Below are 21,132 nucleotides of genomic sequence, written 5' to 3' on the forward strand. Positions count from 1 at the left end.
CTTCCGATCATGAGTATTGGGCATAAAGAAGGAGACCTTTAGCTTGGTTTGGAGAGGAAGGAATCCCAAGTAGAAAAATGTGCATAAGTCCCTTGGACAGGCAGCATTCTTGTCATACGTGGCTCCTCAGCATTTCTCAAGGAAAAGAAACAAAAAAGCTGATAGTATTATTAAGAGGGTCATAACTCAAATGGGACTGCAGAAAGACATGGCAATACTGCATATTTTTTCTAAAGCCTTTTCTTGACACAGTTGAGAGTGACTTAAAAGTCCAAATCCCTTTAAAGTCAGTGAAAGCAAGTTAGGCCAGTGCTGAATATTTATGAACATTCTACTTTAAAACAATATTTCTTGACTGATAAACAGAGAGGTAAGAGAGATGGAAGTGACTAATTCTGCAGTTTTTTTCTCACATGAAGGTCTCATTTAACACAGTGAGATATTGTTTGAGGCAGAACAAAAGACAAACCTTTTTTACAACATGAAACTATACCCTGGGCTAAATCAATGCTGAGGCTGAAGGCCAGAAATGCAGGGAGCATTTGTGCTTTTTTTGTTTTGCAAATGATTTATCATGGTAATGAATGATTCTTGAAGCCAATTCCCTGGTTTCACTGGGCTCAGATGGAAACTTTCTGGTGGAGTCGGGTGGTGGCCTCTGGTATCAACTCCTCTTTATGCCCACAAAACAAAGCCTGGCATTTAACCGTGTTAGGTTCCTACCTTCTTCTAAAATTAAACTGTGTTTGATTTCTAGGATATGACAGTGGAGTCATATGGCGCGCGGAAATGTTGTGTGGAACTGTACCATCCCTTTTCAATGCTTCAGCAAACTTGAAACAGTCTCCAAAATATAGGATTAGAGTGATCTAACTTATTGATGGCTGTTACCAGGTACCGACTGTCACTGAATCCCATTCCTTCCAGCCAGAACAGAAATTGTCCAACGAATAAAGCCCCTGCCCTGGCCATATACAGTACCTGTGTAACAAATAAATGGTCTAGCAGACTAAGGTAGTTCAAGTTACTGAAAGATTGATTTCATATTTGATTTAGTGAATCAGATCACTGTGTGTTTGGGGCATGAAGGCAAAGGGGGCAGTGGGTGCCGAGGTGCAGCAAAGGGACTGTCCCGCTCCTCCCTGCTCTGCCCCGTGCAACCCTGGGCAGCAGAGCTGGCTGCTGCTGATGGGGGGCTGCTCCCCCCGCTGCTCCCTCCTCGGTCACGAACTGCACCAAAAGTCTGACGAGTGGCCTGCAGTGGTCTGCGCTGGGTTTTGAAGTCCTGACCCTGCTGAGAGCCTGTGGGTTGGCTCTAGCGTATGGCTATGTGGGTGGGTGAGACTGTCTCTCGGAAGAATGCATTCAGCTCAGTATATAGCAAGCAAGCTAATTTACTATCACAGCCATAATTACTCTTCCACTGTTTCCCGAAACATATATTTCAGTGGCAACTATGGTGGTTATTAAACTCATTTTGAGTTTTTCATATAATTAATACTTTCATTAAAAACATTTAGACCAGTATTTGTGTTATGTTTCTAAGCAAATGAACATGTAAAAACACTTTGAAGAGGCACCTACGTACAAAAGTTGAGGAGGACTCAGCATGGACAAAAACAGCAGATATGCTTATATCAGGTTTGGATATATTAATTAAAATTATGATGACTTATACAGCTTAAGATGCTTGTCATTTTAACATGATACACAATAATAGAAGATAATGAATTAAGTTGCCAGTGGACCTTTCCCCTAGGATGATGTTATTGTGCTTGCTAATTAGCTATAATATGCAAATGGTAACACTCCAAAGTACTGCATTTACTTTGCCTAACTTAGTTTCAGAAAAACTAGTACATCAAGACTGGAAAAATTCTATGCCCTGTGGTTGATCATATATAGATTCATTTATAGTAGATATATTTATGCTATAAAACACATAATAATAAAAGTATTGTTAAGTTTCATGCAGATAGCTATTTTAATCAGTACCATTAAATTTTCCCCTCCAGTAATGGTGACTATTGGGTTCTTCAAATTATTAGTATGAAGACATTAAAGTACTGTGCAGAACATAGCTAACCTAGAGTACAATAGAATCCATTTCTTTACTGAAGTGTTGCAATGCGCTTTGTGTTTTTTATATAGAGATGTGATGATATGGAATCACTGCTGAATTTGAATGTCCATAAACTTCACTGGAAGACAGACCATCACTGGAAATTTTTTGTGAATGTTTAGGTAACATCACAAGGGCTGTGCTAACTCAGACTGTTTCTTCAGGAGCTTTTAACCATGTAAGTTCATTTCCCCTTATTACCCTCTTATTTTGCACAAATTTCTACTCTACTATTTTTAATCCTTTACCATCAATGGAAGACTGGATGTGCTCGCTTTGAATCCCATCAGTATCACTATTCCAGTGGGCAGTTGGGACAAACTGATGTGGCGCTTTCTTCTCTGAACAACTTATCTCTCATGTTGGGCAAGCTTAATATCAAATATGGGACTTTACAGGAATTTATATGGAGAAATCAGTTCGCTACTATGGGACTTGTATGGAGGACTAGCAGCTTTGAAGAAATGCTGCCAGATTCCAGGCAAATAGCTTTTGTTCTCTGCATGGGAGCAATGTGTACAGAACACAAAAGAAATGTGTTTCCTATGAACAACAGAGTTAGCATGTGGGAAATGGAACAGTTCTGGAGTGCAAGGATTCATTTTGGGTGCCCTCTCTGTGACTTTTTACTGGAACTGGAATTTTAGACTTAAAGTCACAGTGCTACGGTGGTTTCATGGCAACGCAGCAAAGCAAATGTAAATTGGGATCAGTTTGTTCACAGGTGTGTCCATAGCTACTTGGAAGGCTCAAAATGTTTAATGAATATATGGACAAACCTGATTTTGGCACTTTCATGATCATAACTCAATTTTGATGTGTTTTACCTAGTTCAACTGAGAACATCTAGTTCATACCCTAAAAGCAGCTAGCATAATATCTTCATAAGGCATGAAGGATTTTTAACAACTAGCACAACCTCGTTTTATTTTCCTTTAGACAGAAATCACTAGTGAGGAACTGTGCAAGCCTGCATACAAGAGAACAAATACTATGCTGAACAGCAAAATAATGATTGCTTGACCTCGTTTATATCCACCTTGAAACAAATCCAGTGTTTGTTTGCCTACGTAAGGACTCCTTTTTTTTTTGCCAGCTCCTTTCTCTTGTCCTTCAGCGACACTGCTTCCTCTAACACTCTTGTACTCGGGGTGATCTTTCTTTGTGATACAGTCATCTGTAGCCCACAGTCTGAAAGTTCAGCTGCCTCTTGAGAACCTTTTCAGTGGCAAGGTGATCTTTCCTTGAACTTGCAAGTCTGTTCACTAGACAGATTCTCCAAAAGCTTCAGCAAATACAGCTGCCTTGGGATAGTAGAAGCCTTCTTTGCAAGTGGGTAAATCTAAGAGAGATTACCTTGCCACAGAATATTCCCCAAGCAACACATCACCACCTTTCAATAAGGTACAGCTGAGAGACTTACAGAGTATCTCATCTAGGGAGAGGTTCATGCCACAAAATTCTGATCTAAATTGAAGCTAAATTTTGATTTGTTTCAAAACACAACACTCTCAAGATCTTGGTTATGTCTCATGTTCTTTGGTGCTATGCTTTAGAATACAAATCCAGGTGGAAAGATGTATTTGTGTGATGACTTTAAATCCGTAGTTTCAACAATCTCAAAATAAAAAAGCTGAGATTTAGGCTTTTTTTTGGATGGCCTTTATAATCTGACAGGCTTTGACCAAACTCAGCAAAGGGAAGATTTGGCAACAATGAGTAGAGCGTAGGTATGAACAAAATGAGCAGCTTGTGTCTGGGCAGTCGATGCTATAATTCATGTGCTGTGTGTTGACTGCTGCATGAAAACGTACGAACATGAAATATTCTACCCAGAGCTTTAGTATCTACCCTGTGGGTGCTGGATCTTGGAAGCTGGCAGTGTATTGCTGATGTAGAAGATACAAAAGGAAAGTGCTCAAGTTGGAGGAATTAAAGTTCTATAATTAAAAATGGTCTGTCAAAATTACATGCTATATGGCAAGCCTACAAAACTCAGTGTGTGGAGAGCATATTGGCAATGATTTACAATTAACCACCACATTGCAAATCACTCCTTAGCTGTTTTCTATTATGAAATTTGGAGAGTTGTAAAATGCATTTGTGCTATTTTATTTCCTTTTGAAATGGTAATTGCTACTGCTGAGGGGCAGTACTTAGTGCAGAAAATGAAGTGTGCAGCATAGGGAGGAACTTGTTTCTGAGGAACTGCTGAGGAATTGTAATGATCTGAAAAAAGTGCTTTCTTGAAACACACGCACACAAAAGAGCTTCATTTATGAAACTCCAACCAAATAAATAACAAAATAAAATAAAACAGTCTTTTTTTTTGTGCAAGGGCCAATGCTTACTACTTTGTTGCTGACTGCACTTTTTCCCCATCAAAGTGGGAACGATGGATTGACACTGGGTAAAACTCATAAGCCAATGGCTTGAGGGAAATGCAGATGTATGGAAATGTGATAGGAATGCCCTAAGGTGATGGGTTTTGAGCCAATGCGTTTGAAAATTATCAGGTGCTCTTCTAACTACTAGCCCATTTTAGATACCTAGTATAGAACTGACAGTGGTGTGGCCCTGGGGAGCTGGGTGAAGTTTGACTTTTGTGTCTGAGGAACAGGGTCTGTGCAGCCTAAGTGGAGAAAGCAGGTATGTTCTAATTAAGTGGTGATAAGTTCCCCCCTTACAGCTTCCCCCTTGACTGTGATTGTAAAAAGGACTGTGTTTATGAGTAGCTTTTATGGAGGGATATATTAAGGAAAGCAAGGAGTGAGGCTTCTGAGGTCTTAAATTTGCTAACTTGTGACAATAATCATGATGTCTCAGGTAATAAAGCAGGCTATCTAGCTCAGGTCCTCAGTTTAAAGTTAATATCTTTGAAAGCCAGATGATTGACTGTAATTTTGCTCACAGTGCTTTGCTGGTAGCAGTAAATAAAAAACATCTACAGCACTTTTCATCAGAAGTGTCAGAGTGCTTTCCACACCTTAACCAATTAATTTTTATGAGATGGTGGCATGGTTCTTTCCCTTTCTCTACTGAAGGAACTGAAAGGATCAAGGCAGCAACCAGAAAGTATGCAGCATTCAGTGCAATAGCAAAAACTCATAATGTCTGGGTTTAGAAGCGTGGCTTTCCAGAATTATTTTACAGTTAATACAGAGGAGACAGAGTCATAATTGTCCTTTCATAAATATATTTGAACTGGTGTTGTGTCTTAGAATGACGACAGACTGAGTTTGTGCTGCCAAGATGGTCCATCTTGACACTTAGGGGAAGAAGCAGTTGTTTTGGATCAGCTTGGCTAAACAGTTAACTCACAACTGAGCTACAATGCAAAAAGGCAGTATACAGCAGCTGATGCCAGGAACGGCTCCGAATAAGTAATTTAGAAGCACTGTCCAGGCATGCAGGGATGCTGTTAAAAAAGCTGGTGTTCAGCTAGAGTTGAGACTCACAAGCGACGAGTTAAGAGACTTGCAAATTGCTAGTTAGGGGACGAACAAGGGAAATGTGGGACTGGCTGCTGGATTCGGCTGGTGATTTACTGGCAGCAAACCCAGACCGGGCTGAGGTAGTCAGTGCTGCCTTTGGCTCAGCCTTTACTGACAAGGTCTCCCATGCTCAATGCTTTGCAGCAGGGCTCAAGGAGGAGGAGAGTGACCAGCATCGGGTATAAGTTGAAAAAAAAAGAGATTTATACCAGAACCAAGACAAAACTTTTCCCCCGTGAAGATGGGCAGGCAGTGGCACTGGCTGCACAGGGAGGTTGTGCCGTGTCCATCCTTGGGGGTTTTCAAAGCCCAACTGGGCAAAGCCCTGAGAAACGTGGTTTGAGCAGGGGATTGGACTAGAGACTCCTTAAAATCCCTTCCAGCCTGGATTATTCTGTGATTTTGAGATTTGTGGCTCTGGCAATTCTAGATATTTTAAACCTTCTGCTTAGTTAACCCAGCTTCGTCCATCCAAATAAAAGAGGTTCTTCAATGAATGATTTGCACTCATGAGAATCACTTAAATAGGTGATGTTTTAAAGTAAATGCTTTTGAATGAGAAATTGCATACACATCGCATACTGGCATAGGAGTGGCATTTCTGCAATACCTCAGCTACCAGTGGTCTTCCCATGCGCGTGCATGCCACGCACAGCCCAGCGAGAGCAGTCGCAGTTGATGCAGCTGTGCCCACTCTGCAAGCTGGCTTTTAATCTATGGTGACAGTGACCAGAGCTGAATGGAATCAGGACAATATAGTGGCATTATGTGTGGATTTCAGGCTCCTTCCAGTTTCAAAAATAGCAGCCAGAGACTGCATATTTACTTCAGGTCTGGTGTCTCCCTATTTCTCACAGAGAATCTGTGGTGCGTACATGGGAGTATATTCTCCAGTCGTTAGCGAGAGTGAAATGGGAAGGAGTCTATGCATAAGGAAACGGACTGACTGTAGTGATCTTGTTTGCTGTTCTGGTAACATGGCTCCTTGCTCTCCAAGCAGCCTAAGCGTGAAGAGGGCTGTACAGAAGATGATGGGAGACTCTGAAGGTGCTTGCACCAACTTCAAAATTACAAACTTTGGCATAGGAAAGCAAAACTGTGTTGAAAGGAGGATGTAGTAAACTTATTTGACAAACCTGGGGCAAAATGGATGCAATCAGTCCAATTTAGCCAGGTTCTAATTTAGTTGGAGACTACAATTCTGCCTGGAAATACACAACTTCCAAAATCAGCTGATGATTTGCAAGCAGTACATTTAATAAGCATCCTGTTGTCCAACAGTGATGAAATGCTCTGCTTTGCCTTGAGATCATGTACAGCTGGGGTTTTTTGCAAGAAAAGATAAAAGTGGCTAATGAGGTAAGAATTACTGCTGTGGAAAAATGGGGACAATGGCTAGAATTTAAGGGTATTTAGATGTCTCTAATGATTTCAGTGGGATGTAGGTAGTCAGTACCTTTATAAACTAGCTAATCACATAGCAAATGAGACACTAATTTAGCAGTTCTTTCAGGAACAGAAAACTGTCGATAAACTTATAGCTTTATAAACAAAGGAATAAGCAAGCACCCTGTGTGGTAAAGAAAGTAATTGCTGGTACAATTGTCCGTATTTTGCAGGTGATGATATGCAAAGAGGATCAGTCATTTTCTCAATAGCACCAATATAAATCAAGAGTAATGCAACAAATTTTAGCTCACATAATTAGGGAGTACATCTTTAACTCAGATAGGTTACTGACTTTCCACAGAGGTGGAGGAGTCAGTTCAATAGCTAGAATTTGGATTTTCCCACTTCTTATCTTGAACAAATTGATCTTTTCTCCCTTCTACTGTACACCTTTTAATCATAACTGCAAACAGTTATTTCTCCTTCTGATTCTTACAAGCACTCATTCTTAGTGTAAAGAAATGGCTATGATTTTAAAATTATAACTAAAGCTATAAGCAGATTCCACAACCTGCACACACAAACGATGTATCTCAGAAAAAGGAGCTATTTTTCCATTTGTGTATAAATTGAGGCAGTTTAGTTTGCAGCTACTTAAATACCAATGGGCCATTGTTTTCACTTTGAATCAGGAACGTAAAGTACAGACACACTTTGCTTCTCTTTGATACTGTGAGACTATTTTTTTTTTCTGCTAAAACCAGAATAAGAATTTTAGGAGTAAGGTTCTTATTTGACTGTCAAGTTCTTTGTGCTTTGGAAAGTATGAGGGAGACAAAAACTTTCTGTTTCCTTTGGGTTTTCTCACAGTTTTCCTAATATTTGCCACATTATTGCTCTTGCATTTTGGGAGAGCTATGCATCTGACACCTGAAGAAAATTAACCCTTGGAAAGCTGTGCAGAAACTGCAGGGTGCATACTCTGGGACAGCTCCTGAGACAATACCTGCATTTATAGCCGATGGACTGAATAATTTTCCTGGGATTAGATGTCTCAGCTGCCCGGTTTCTCACACATGTGCTTACTTCTCTAAAAGCAAGGTATTCCTGAGGTTGTAGCTACAGGTTCTCTAGGTTTCTGACCCAGCCAGTGATTCTTTAGAGTAAAGCACAATTCTGAAGGGAAAATAAGCTATAATTGCTTAGACCTAAAGCATCAGGTTTGGGAGTGGTGTTGTTGCTGTCAGAAACCATTTTAGCCCCAAGGAAACACAACTTCTCGAGAAACACTTCTCATCTGCTATTTTTCAATCACTGAAGTATACAAGTATATTTGAAAAGCAAAGTGCTTATGATTATATCTGCTTTTATAGGTTTAAATGTAATCAGCAGACTAGGAACAGAGTGCACAAGTCATTTTATCTACATTGTTTGTGGGGAATCTCTGAGAACAGAGGAGTGCTTCTGACCTAGTTAAACTCCTGCTATATTGAAAACGATTATTAAAAAGCCATCAATACTTCTCTGAGCCCACATACTCACTTGTTGCCCAGTAACCAGAAGGATGGAGCCTTCTTTCCCATGTACCACTTGCCGGTAAATGTGATCTAGAATTAAGAGTTCACTCCAGCAGTTCTGAAGCAACTTCATTTGGTCATCAACCTGTAAAGCAAACAAACATTGGTGGCATCACTCTGGGATTAAGTCTCACATTACTCTACGGAGTCAGTCCTCCTTCAAGCATCTGGTTAATGTCATGAGAACAGAAATGCTATCAAAAATTACTTATCCACAAAATGGCTATTCACAGCTGAATAAATAAGACACTGCTAAAACCCTTATCTGTAAAAGGTATAGAATATTTACTACTGATTACATGCTAGGAAAGCAGAACTATGGCATTATTATGCAAAGTAGTAATAATAGTATAGTTACGCAATGCTTATGGAAATGGGATATCACTCTTACCCAAAACAAGAATAACAGAAATAATGCTAATATGAACTTTCCTATACTCTCCATCCTTAAACCTCAGCTTCTGGAAATAGTAAGGAGTCTGCAGATTCAAGAGCATTATTGCTGCAACAAGCCCAAGTCAGAGATAGGTCCCTTGCAAAGGAAAAAGCGAAGAGCGAGGTAAAGACTCCCTCTAAGAATAGTTGTGGTACTATGAAAAAAGAAGAAAACTTTGTCGTAAACAGAAGCTGAGCAGTTTTGGGCATCACTGATAGGGCAAGAAAGGGCTGTGCACAAGGCAGTAGTGAGCAGTGAGACATATCACTGACTGCATTTGGTAATAGAAGGAACAGATTAAAAATGCTATAAATTAGGAGAAGTAAAAAAAGAAATTAGCAAAGAGAATATTTAAAGTGGAGAAATGCCCAGAATTTCTGAGACATGGGACTATTAAAATTGTTTTTCAGGTGTTCAAGTTTCAAGCAATTCAGAGCTAGATTTCATAATGTACATGAAACCACATTATAAGGAGCAATCTTGCATGAGCTGAATTAGAAAATTCAATAGATGCTTTCAAATTTTATCAGCTACAACTTAATGAATTTTTGAACTTTATTCTTTCAAGCTTGTTTTCTGGTTGTGTTGTAAAGAAGGAAATAATGCTTGTTACTAATAGATTTTTGTAGTGTCACCTCTGAAAGTTAGCTAGTATTGTCTCCCTCTTTCCAGTCACTTCCCATACAGCTCAGACTTTAACATCAAAGTCTCTTTTTGCCTCCTTCATTCATCTTAACTTCCCTTCTCCCCAGTCACAGTCTTCTCCCAACTCTTCTTGTTCCAGTTTCTCCCCCTTAGGTATCTGCCTCAAATTATTCCCTCTTGCTCGATGATGCAAAGGAATGAAATCAGGAGAAAAAGGGCGCAGATTAGCACAAAGGCAGTGGGTAGAGAAGGGAAGAAGAACCTGTGAGCAGCAGATGTTCTCCCGCGCAGCCTGAATTAGGACCCTCCATGACTGCAGCAGGTATTTGTGCTGGGAAACTGCACAACTCATTCCCTCCACTAATGCCTTACCTAGAGGATAATATAATTTTCATGGGGTTTTGAGTTGTTGTTTTTTTGGTTTTTTCTTTATTTTATTTTTACACCCCACCCCTCCCACCCCCACCCACCCCCTTTTCTCCTAAAAAAACCCCAAAACCAAGCAACAAAAAAACACGGAAAATTATATCCAGGTATCTGTGCCAAAATAATATCTTAAGGATGCAAAATCAAGCACTGCAGAATTAGTTAATGCTTGTATTAAGATAGTCTGTCCTATTCTAATTTTATCTTCAATCTACATTTGTGTTATAACAGATTTTTATACATAGACACAACAGGGCTGAATTATGCAAACACTCTCAGTTCTGATATTTCAAATATTTTGCATGCTTTGGCTTTCCAGTATTAAGAATAATCTTTTATCACAGTTGCTTTTCTGCCTACAGTCACTGTTAATCCATGTATGCTCACATAACTCCTATAAACTACATATCCATTGGCAATAGAGATGCAGCAAAGAAAGAGGTGTGGACTCTGCAGATGGATATATTACTAAGGCAAAGTAAAGCTAGTGCTGTCGCAAACTCAGCCTTGCTCCGTCCCTGTGCTGTCTGTGCCCATGAGAATTCATTTCTGTTCGGATCCCAGAGCAAGGCTGATTCCATGTTAAAGATCTCTTCCTCTGCCCACAACATGTATTTGACTACAAAACCATTTCAACCAAGTGACTTGTTACCTCAAGAGAGAACAGTAAATTACAACATTGACACTCTCCCTACCAAAACTCTGGCCAGGTTTAAAATCAGGCATTGTTTGAAGAAAATATGTTTGAACTTTACATGTTCTAGTCTGCTTGCTTTTTATGCAAAACTGTTTTGTGACCATTTTCTCCTCTGTACAACAAGATGTTACAAAAATCAAATAAATCATGCTAACATGATAATTTAATTCAAAAATTAGCATTTCACACAAAGCTATCACAGCCTACATCTGAACGAAACAAACTGTGAGACAGTTTAAACATTCATAATAACTAATACCTGAATAAGAGGTCAAGCATTTGATTATATTATAAATGACATATTTCCAGCTAACCCATCTGTTTCAGCCACAGGCTTTCGAAAACAAACTACACTTTACAGGTCTAGCTTTCTGAAGGCCCCAAGAGCAGCTAGTCTGCAATCAAAGCTTACCTCCCAAGTTTTATCATATCATTACCGAGCCAGTGCTGTGAGAACAGTGTGAGATGGCAAAATCACAAAAAAAAAATTGTTTTGCACATAGTCTCTTCCTGCTGTTCTACAAGACCCATAAAACTAGCAACAGCGAACATCTGCTAATGGTTCACAAAATCTGCTCCTCCGTATTCACTGTAATTTAACCAGTGAAAGCCTTTAAAATGGATAGCATAAAAAGTAGAATACACATCCGAAACACAGTATTGCCTTCAGAAGACTATTAGATTCAGCTGCTTTTGCCATTTTAAGAAAGCTGGCAGGCAGCAGAACGCTTCCCAATTTGCAGCAGGAAGAAACAGAGCTGACTTTAAGGAGGGGCATGGATTAATAAAACGTAGGGCAAACGATCAATTCCAGCCTACTTCTGAAAGGTATGTAGATGAGGAAAAACGCATACTTATCTCTGGTAATGCACATGAAACGTAAAATAGAAAACAACATAGATCATATTGAACAAAAAAGGTAACACACCACTTCTTAAGTTAGAATGAGCTGGTAAACTTTATGATGTGTGTAACTTCAGTCAGAACACAAACACCTTTGTGTTTCCGTAGCACGTCAATAAATGAGTTGCAGAAAGATATTATCTGGCAAAACTGAAAAAAATAATAATCAGCCTTTCACCAAAACAAGTATGTGCCTTAGACCGATTATGAAGGCAAAGAGGTTTAAGTTTTGTGGCTGGAGTGGAGACTGAGTTCTGAAGAGGAAGGTCCTCTGCAGGAAAAGCACCTTGTGGACTTCAGTCTTCTGACTCCAAAGCCAAAGCATGCTAGTCTGCCATTAACAGGGTAAGCAGGAGAAAAGATAAGATTTTGTCACCAAGATAATTCAGCTCCAGTCTGGGACTTCCCTAAAATCAACACAATTTTCAATCAAGGTATAAATTGCATTAGAAACAAGCTTGTAAACTTGTACTATTGGCTAAACTTTGAGGTTTTTCAGTTTGTGGGAATCTTTAAGAGTATTACCAATGTCTTAACAACAAGAAAAAGTACCTTTTGTCTCAACTACCAAGAATGCTTATAAAGAAAAAATGAACATCATATTGCTAACAACCAGCTGTTGCAAGAACACTTCCCAAATTTGCAGCTGTTCCCTGCCGTGACAGAACATTGACACAAGGATATAGTAACCCAGGTCTTACCTAAGCAAGTTGTCAAATGAGATACCCGTTTGACAGCTATCTCGCCTCGAGCAAAAGTGTGAGCAAATACTGTGCCCAAACGGTTAAGTTTAGGTCCTCTCTGGCCGGTGGTGTTCAGATGAAGACACACCAGCAGGGATAGCGTAACTGGAAAATGTTGCTGTAGAAATGGCTTTTAAGGTAAGATGTGGAGGACACTAAGGGAGGGTGTGCGGCTCAAAAGAAATAGGAGATCATTTCCAGTATGCCGGGTGGCAGGAAAAAGTAATAATGTTACGAGTATGAAAGGAGTAAACCATCACACTTGCTGCTACGTGACAAGGGAAGCAAAGGGAGTGCTTAGGAGGAGGCTTTAAAGGAGGGGAATGGGGAGGCAGTGCAGCGAGAGAAGACATGAGGGAAGCTGGATGTCAAGTAAAACCTTGAAGGTGAGGATGATGAGGTTGGATGAGATGCAGACTCAAAGGGTTTGTGTGACAGGAAGTAACACTGCTGGGGCAGAGAAGAAGCAAGTACTTTGTGTTAGGGAAGCAGAGGATGGCAGTTGTTGCCAGCACAGGCAGGAGAAGTACCAGAGGTGGAAGTGGGCATGTGCATTGTCTACTCTCAAACACTAGGGACACAAAGGTGGAACAAGGGTTAGCTTTATGACAGCATTAATAAATGGCAATAGGTAAATCTTGTTTCCTATACCAAAATCCTGTTTACTTATGCTTACAGTGAAGACAAGGAAGCATGTCAGAATTTGGAGTCATCCATAGCGGCCAGTCACAAGTGGTGATCCCCAGGGCTCACTATCAGGGCCGGTTCTGTTTAATATCTTTATCAACAACCTGGACGAGGGGATCGAGTGTACCCTCAGTGAGTTTGCAGACGACACCAAGTTGGGAGGCAGTGTTGATCTGCTTGAGGGTGGAAAGGCTCTACAGAGGGATCTGGACAGGATGGATTGATGGGCCACGGCCAGTGGTATGAGATTCGACAAAGCCAAGTGCTGGGTCCTGCACTTGGATCACAACAACCCCATGCAGCGCTACAGGCTTGGGGAAGAGTGGCTGGAAAGCCGCCCGGCAGAAAAGGACCTGGGGGGGTTGGTTGACAGCCACCTGAATATGAGCCAGCAGTGTGCCCAGGTGGCCAAGGTGGCCAACAGCATCCTGACCTGTATCAGGAAAAGTGTGGTGAGCAGGACTAGGGAAGTGATTGTCCCCCTCTACTGGGCACTGGTGAGGCCCCACCTTGAATACTGTGTTCAGTTTTGGGCCTCTCACTATAAGAAAGACGTTGAGATTCTGGAGCGTGTCCAGAGAAGGGCAACAAAGCTGGTGAGGGGTCTAGAGAACAAGTCTTACAAGGAGCAGCTGAGGCAACTAGGGTTGTTTAGCTTGGAGAAGAGGAGGCTGAGGGGAGACCTTATCGCTCTCTACAGCTACCTGAAAGGAGGCTGTAGCGAGGTGGGGGGGTCGGTCTCCTCTCCCAATTAACAAGCGATAGGACAAGAGGAAATGGCCTTAAGTTGCACCAGGAGAGTTTTAGACTGGATATTAAGAAAAATTGCTTCACAGAAAACATTGTCAGGCATTGGAACAGGCTGCACAGGGAAGCGGTTGAGTCACCACCCCTGGAGGTATCTATAAGACATATAGAAGTGGTGCTTAGGGACACGGTTTAGTGGTGGTTTTGGCAGTGTTATGTTGATGATCTTAAAGGTCCTTTCCAACCTAGATGATTCCATGATTCTATAACCTTGTTTTTCATGCTATTTGGACTACTTGTAGCATATTCCCCAAGTCATAAGCTGGAAAAAATACAGCCATTGCCACAACCCCGCAGCGCTATCCCACTGTGCTGCCTGCAAACTGTCAAGCTATCCAGAATAAACTAACGTAAGAGCATAATTCATTATGCAAAAAGGGTCTCCCGGCATGTGGAATGCCAATAAGTAAACAGGTAGATGTGGTGAATGAGACACTGCGCAGTCAGTTTGCCTGTGCAATATCCACTGACAGGTGTTTTGTGTACAGGCGGATGGCAGGATGCAATGCACTGTATTCTGATGAGGTTTTAAGATTTTGCCCTTCCCATGTTGACCTGGAAACACATCTTCAGTGACGTCATAGTAGAAATGTGCACAGTATCAGTATTAATTGACAATATTTCAGTATTGTGACCTCTGTGAAAGAAACCTTTGGTGTGCTCTCTCTTCTCTCTCTCTTTCTCCTCCCCAGGAGGGAATCGCTACTTGCACAGCCTATTTGCCGCAGCACTTGGGAAGGGCTGGCTGCAGACTGCACGCTCTCCTTGTTGTCCCAGCCATTTAACATCCCAGCTCTTCTCAGTAAAGCACCAGAGCAGAACTGCCGTATGGCTGGGTTGGCAGGAGTTCATGTGTCTTGGGATAGGAATGGATGAAGATGGGTCACAGTGCAGTAGGACAGCCTATGCCCCAAGCATGGGAGGGTCACTGTACTCCCTATGTTAGCTTACTCTTCAACTTCACTACAAAACAGTGTTCCCCCTTTAAAACCTTTGAAAAAAATCAGATTTGTGAAAAGAGAGAGAGATGTGCCCCCTGCACCAAGCACATTTTTTCCCAGGGGTTTAATAGAACCATGGACTCTGGTGGAACTGTGACATTTCTTTGTGTCCACCGTGAGAGATTCATGTGGTATTGCTTATCTGCACAGTAAACTTCATACTGTTAAATATCTGAATATAGGTTTGAACACAGAATTCCTTGGTGGCATGCCTGAGTTCCTCCAATGCCAGCTGGAATTATAAGGTGACTTTTACTCACTTTTCTGAGTTCTCTGCTAACAAGGATCAGAAAACAGGCATGCATGAGAATACACTTAGATGCAACTATTAGTTTGCCTAATTTATCTCACCAATACAAAGCAAGCCATGTAGCATATTTCCAGGAGTGGAGAAAATAGACTCTCAATTTGAAGTGTAAAGGTCTAATCCTGAGCATTGTGGTGACACACTATTTCTTGGTGGGACAAAAAGATGGTCTGGTGTTGGGGATGGGTGTCACATTTGCCTGCTAAGCCCCGAACTCCCTCTCAGCTGGGCCCTGAGCTTTTGGTACAGGACTCAGTGGAAGTTTGTCAGGCTCACTGAGGCTTCTGTCGACACTGCAATACACAATCACACATTATCAATTGTAGTTAAAGGAAGGACTTATCTCAGAAATGCTGGTTACTCATCTGAAAAACTATTTGTGCTGATGTTATAGATGAGGAAAGTTAGTGTAACACAAGAGTAGTATTGTTGTAGAGTGTATGCTTCCCACAGCACAGAATGTTAATCATTATAAACTTTTGTTTTCTCTGAAGAAGAACATTGAAATTGCCAAACAGCAAAATGAAGAATAATGTGTATGCTTTGCTGAAATGCACCTTAATCTTATCAAAACCACACTGTGTCTTTCTTTTAGGAAAGTGTTTCACAATATTTAGCATACTGTAACCAACAACGGCAGATTTATTACAATTTTTCTTGTGAAGAGATACTTTCAGCCTGACACTTGATGAATTACCTGTTAAAAGTTTCGGGGTCATGTTTTTTTTTGTGTTGCTCTAAGTTAAATATTTTCTTTATAATTATTGCTGCAGACTCAGTTAAACAATGCACTCACCTTTTACCCAGTCTACGTACACCTCCCTTCAGAAAGGGAGAAGAGGAACTTCAAATGAAGTTGGAGAATCCTTTTTCATCTCTTTTCATTTGCATCAACCTTTGCATCAACCTGCACTATAGCTTTGGGCTTTTCTGCTACTAAAAATTTAAAAGGGTATCTAATGATATAAAAAAAAATATGATGATTGAAATTTATGTGATAAAACCATGTTGGATTCAGCTGAATTGTTTTTACTTATGCTTCTAAAAGGCAATGCCAATATAGAAATAACATGAAGCATTCATCTCATAGTGCCACTCTTAAATTCTACGGCCATTGAATAGCCATTTCCTAGTGAATATGAAGTGATTAAACATCTGTCTGAATTGTTCAGCCTGAAGCATACGGGTTCAAGGGATGGTTGAACTTTCTTTCAAATGTAGTTGGGAGATCACTCACAAGTCATTGCAGACATATAGCTCGAGTTGTTACTCCATTTTCTTCTGCTATGGTGAAGCAAATCGCTCCAAATCAAAGTTTTATAAGACAAGTGCACTCCAGAGGCTAATTTTTACTCCTGAATGCATGCACAGTTTCCAAATCGTTACATAGGTAGAGAAGGATTTGGACTTTTCAGATGGGTTGCTGCTAACAGTGGGAAATCTCCTGCGCAAGGTTGCTGACAAAAAGCAGCACGTAACAGCCAATGTGGTTTTAAAAGTAAAAGCACATAGCTTTCAGAATCAGTGAATGCCCTAATAAAATGTGATTACTACCTATAACCTCAGTAATAAAATGCTACAAAGTTCAAGAAAAAATGATTTAATATTAACTATGATTGTTCCAGGTCTTTACTAGAAACCTGTGTGTTATATAAAATCTCTAGGCAAAGGGAGGGAGTGATCTTTACAAGCCTGTGTTGGATTAGACTGTCCTGTTGCCATCTAGCTCTAGTGTGAAGTGAGTATAAAATCTGTCCAAGTTTGGTAGCACTTCACATTTTTTCATAATTTAAAAATGAAAGGAAATACAGAAATACCTCCGTGTGTGCCTTTTCCCACTCCTTTACAGCACATAAAGAAGCTGTTACAAAGGTGTAATTATACTCGGTGTGTGCCTGCGTGTGTGTGTGTATATGTACATCTTCCTTCAATAACTTCTAAATCCACCAGCAAGTATCAGCTTCTTTTGACAGGGAGTTCATCTATCCAAGCTAACATGTTCTTATATGCCTTGTGTGAATCAGTATCCAGATAGAGGATCTACTAGAGGTACTGCTAGAGAGGTACTGCTGGGTACCGTGCTGAAAGAAAGGCTAACATGCTCACCCTTTACTCAACAACAGAGAACGCAGAGAGAGGAAGAGAGAAGGACTAAAATGCTTCCTTGACTCCCTGCTCATGGAACCACTAGTATTTGGAATATCAATCCACTTTTCAGTTTTTTAAAGGACATAGATAAGGAATTTATAGCACAAAGCAACATTATACCTTTGAAAATCCCCACACTTTTACCCTTTCAAAATGTGAAGTGGTGAATATGTGGTGCCCATGCTCTCAAGGGCGTTTGGTTTTTCCTGCTTGGCAAATGCACACAGGGAGCATGATGGCTTTGCAACCGCTTCTCCCCTTGCATTCTCCTAGACAGCTATGTGTAAGATCGCTGTGAAAGAGGGGATCAAAGCAGCAGTGACCAGCCGTTTCCCAGTTTCGGTGCTGATCTTCCATGGTGTCAAAATACTGAAATAAAAAGCAGCCTTGAGCATCAGTTCACGCTCATCCCGTTTTCTTGCAGGAATATAACACAAGGTGCGTGAGTCTAAGGGGCCTCAGGTTGCTGAAAGGACTATGGGCAAGCAGCAGATGATGACCCTACTAAAGAGCAAGACCTCTCCTTTTACAGATCTTTGGACTCCATTTAGAGAGTATTCCCCTCTATTAAGGAGAAGGTAAAAGGCAAATCCTGGTTCTTCAAACATCAGATGAAAAGGCTGTTACAATAACATTTGTGTATATATATATTATATAATGCGTCTAATGCAACATATAACATGCCTATTTTTATTCCTTTTCCTCACATTTATCTCTGTGCAAACTGCATGAAAATGACTTAGTATTTCGCAGTCAGCAATATTTCTGATGAATTATAAATGTGTTTTTCTCAGGTTCTTTTTTGGGGTGTTTTTTTTTTTTTTTAACTGAAAGTAAGAAAAGGATTTCTTTTTAGTCCCAACTGAAAATTTTGCTTACAACGCAGTGTTTCTTCCCTGTCAAAGTGAATGCAAAGATAAGGAAAGAGGAAAATTAATTCTTCTTCTCAGCATCTGTTTCACAGGGTGAAGGAGGAGGTGCCTGTTTCAGGACTCGACCCATAGAACTGACCTTCAAAATCCTACTCCTGTGAGTATTTCTACTGATGTTAGTACAGCACAAGTTTATGCATAGTTGGGTCTAGGATTTTAAAACAATCAGATAATGCTATGTAGTTTGCGTAGCAATTTTGGTACTAAAGCTGTTTTGTTCCCTTGAATTACTACAGAAGTATATCTGTTCTTTCTGATGTCAACAAACTAACTGTAAAAATGTGCTGGGCCCTATTCTTAGTTGTTAACTTGCATGAACATAAGTCCTTTGACTTCCACATAAATAAAATCAGAATTAGGCCCACTCAATTCATCGTTAGCCTTGTGGGTCTGATCTGCTTTCGAGGATTCACAATGATGTCCTCCAGGGAATCAGAAGACAAGACTGAGCCTAGCAAATTTTATGGTATGGCTGGTGAATTTATTCTCAATATATTGAATCAGCAGTTTCACTCTATTGTACAGCAGCCTTTGATTAAAGTCTCTGTGGTCTTCTCCAAGTCACACATATTTTAGGATTATCTGAAAGGATTTCTAATATGTAATGTTCCTGTCCTGTTTAGTGATTTTTTGGATTACATTTTTCTTACAGCTACCCCATTTTTCCAGCTGATACTTATTCTAGGAGTCTGTAGGAAAGCTTTACCTCCTACATCAGCTCTCATTTGTAAAATTTCTTAGAAAACAGCATCATCAATTTTCAACAGAGATCAATAAAATGCAGAGGGGTGGATTGTTAACAGTGTAAAATATTAAAGACAAAGTCCTAGTAAGAACTAAATTTATCTTCCACAAAATAAATATTCTATTAAAACTCAATCAACTAAGTATAATATGGAAAATATTTTTAACTTGTGACACAAGAGACATGCTAATTTCAGAAAGACCCTTTAATATGGTAACAGGCAGGCAGAGTAATCTCTCTACACACTTAGGGTTCTGTTCTTTCAAGTGCTGTATGCCCCAGAACACTGTTTTTTGCATGCATTAACACAGGAGTTACTTAAATTGGCTTTTGTTTAAATTACACTACATTGTTACTCTTCTGTTTTATACAGCTTGTGTTTATTTCCAGCACAGCTATTCAAGGGGGTGTGGAGTACGGGAAAAGGGCACGCCATAAGAGAAATATAACTTTACTCTTTTATCAGACAACACCTAGAAAGGTTGGTTTGTGTACACAGCGTGGGACCGTATTCACGGTTATGCTGATGAGAATATGCAAATAATCTTCTCGTGTCATGACTAAAAAGGAGTTACTTTAACATTACAGCAGTGTAAATGAGAAAAGAATAATTTTCCAGGTAAGTATTAATGATAACCAGGGTTGGACACAGATAAAATGCACAACGCATGTAATACATTGGATGTTCCATACTGATTCTAGTTATCATCAAATCAGCAATTTTATATTTTAAATGTTTTTTATCTTTTGATTGGACGGCGTTGCAATCTTTTTCAGGAATTAAAATAGGTTGGTTTATATTTTACTTTTCATGGTCCTCTTAATACTTTTGACAAACACCCAACTATGTGAAGGCAGATATTTCCCTCTGCCCATATTAGAATCAATGAAATGTATAGTGTGCTAAACAGGACAGAAAGTCACCTGTAATACACCTTTGGCAATAGAGACTGGTGTTATTGTAAAATACTGCACTTGCCATACAAATGTATTCCACTGTGTTTTCCTCTGTTTTGTAATAGAATGGCCAAAAAAACCCCGCAGCGAAAGCAGTAAGAAATCATGAGAAACAGTATCTTCAGTCAAGATGTGAAAGGAGATGGTATACTGATGAAGAAAAAATACAGAAAGGTTGTCTTACATCCCAAGAGCTGCAGCACTAACAGTAAGTCACTGGGGCAGAGATTAAATGAGAAAGAAGACACAATGATAAGGGAGAAAGTGAAAGAAAATTCAGCATTATGAATGGGGGTTGTCATGTATTAAACCAGTATCCATCTGACTTGATAGAAAAAGTTGTTTTAAAACACCACCAAAGGAAGCTGAAGTCATACAAGAAGGTGGTGGAGAAGTAGTGAGAACATATGATGCATGATCCAATGAGGTACTGTACACAGGGATGATCCAAAAGACTTAGTACTTCTCTTTACATCTTAAAAGCATTGCAGGAGGCTCTCCGCATGCAGCTACTACCATCTAGCTAAATCCTTTCAACTATGAACAGCGTCTTCAAGAAAATTAGCTCCTTTCCCAACAGAGTCAAGTGTAAAAGGGCAGACAGAGCCATGCTATTAAAAATCACAGGAAGTGTTGATTGAATGAATGTTTAAGGAATACGCAAGTCTGTATTAAAACGTTTTTTCCACTTGTCCTTTCATTTGGCTTTGTTTCATTTATTCTCGCTTCCTGTTTCCTGTCTTCTAATTTGGAAATCTCTGAAGTATCATTAAAATAAGGTTGTCACAACTCTGCCTGGGTCCCATACAGACATTAGCTCTGCAGCTAGGATTAATATCGATGTTTAAAAACATCTCTGAAGAAACTGGTTTTATTTGGGCTGCTTGTTATGTTGATGTGAGGAACTTCTGCAGTACAAAACACAGAATGAGCAGGAGCCTTGCAGGTAAAAACGACTGTGGACTGTGACACAGCTCAGCCAGTCTCTGACTTTCTTTGCTGTCACAGCTGGACACAGGTATCAAAATTTTGAGTCCCTAAATTGGGCTCCTACATGTCTGTATGCAACAGAAGATTAAGCTGTGAGTTTAGGAAAAAAGGAGAGAGTCTGTGAAT

At 40.1% G+C, this 21,132-nt stretch overlaps 1 protein-coding gene across 2 annotated transcripts in view; it reads right to left on the minus strand.

The window, feature by feature from the left end:
- The window catches only part of NR5A2 (nuclear receptor subfamily 5, group A, member 2), a 96,702-nt gene that overhangs the window by 32,317 nt on the left and 43,253 nt on the right, over positions 1-21,132 (minus strand). For both annotated transcript variants that reach the window (XM_009884794.1, XM_009884795.1), the window contains one exon: positions 8,548-8,667. In XM_009884794.1, the coding sequence (XP_009883096.1) occupies positions 8,548-8,667 (120 nt within the window). The remainder of the gene's footprint in view (positions 1-8,547; positions 8,668-21,132) is intronic.

This window comes from Charadrius vociferus, unplaced genomic scaffold, assembly GCF_000708025.1.
Source record: "Charadrius vociferus isolate BGI_N301 unplaced genomic scaffold, ASM70802v2 scaffold163, whole genome shotgun sequence".
Classification (NCBI taxonomy): Eukaryota; Metazoa; Chordata; class Aves; order Charadriiformes; family Charadriidae; genus Charadrius; species Charadrius vociferus.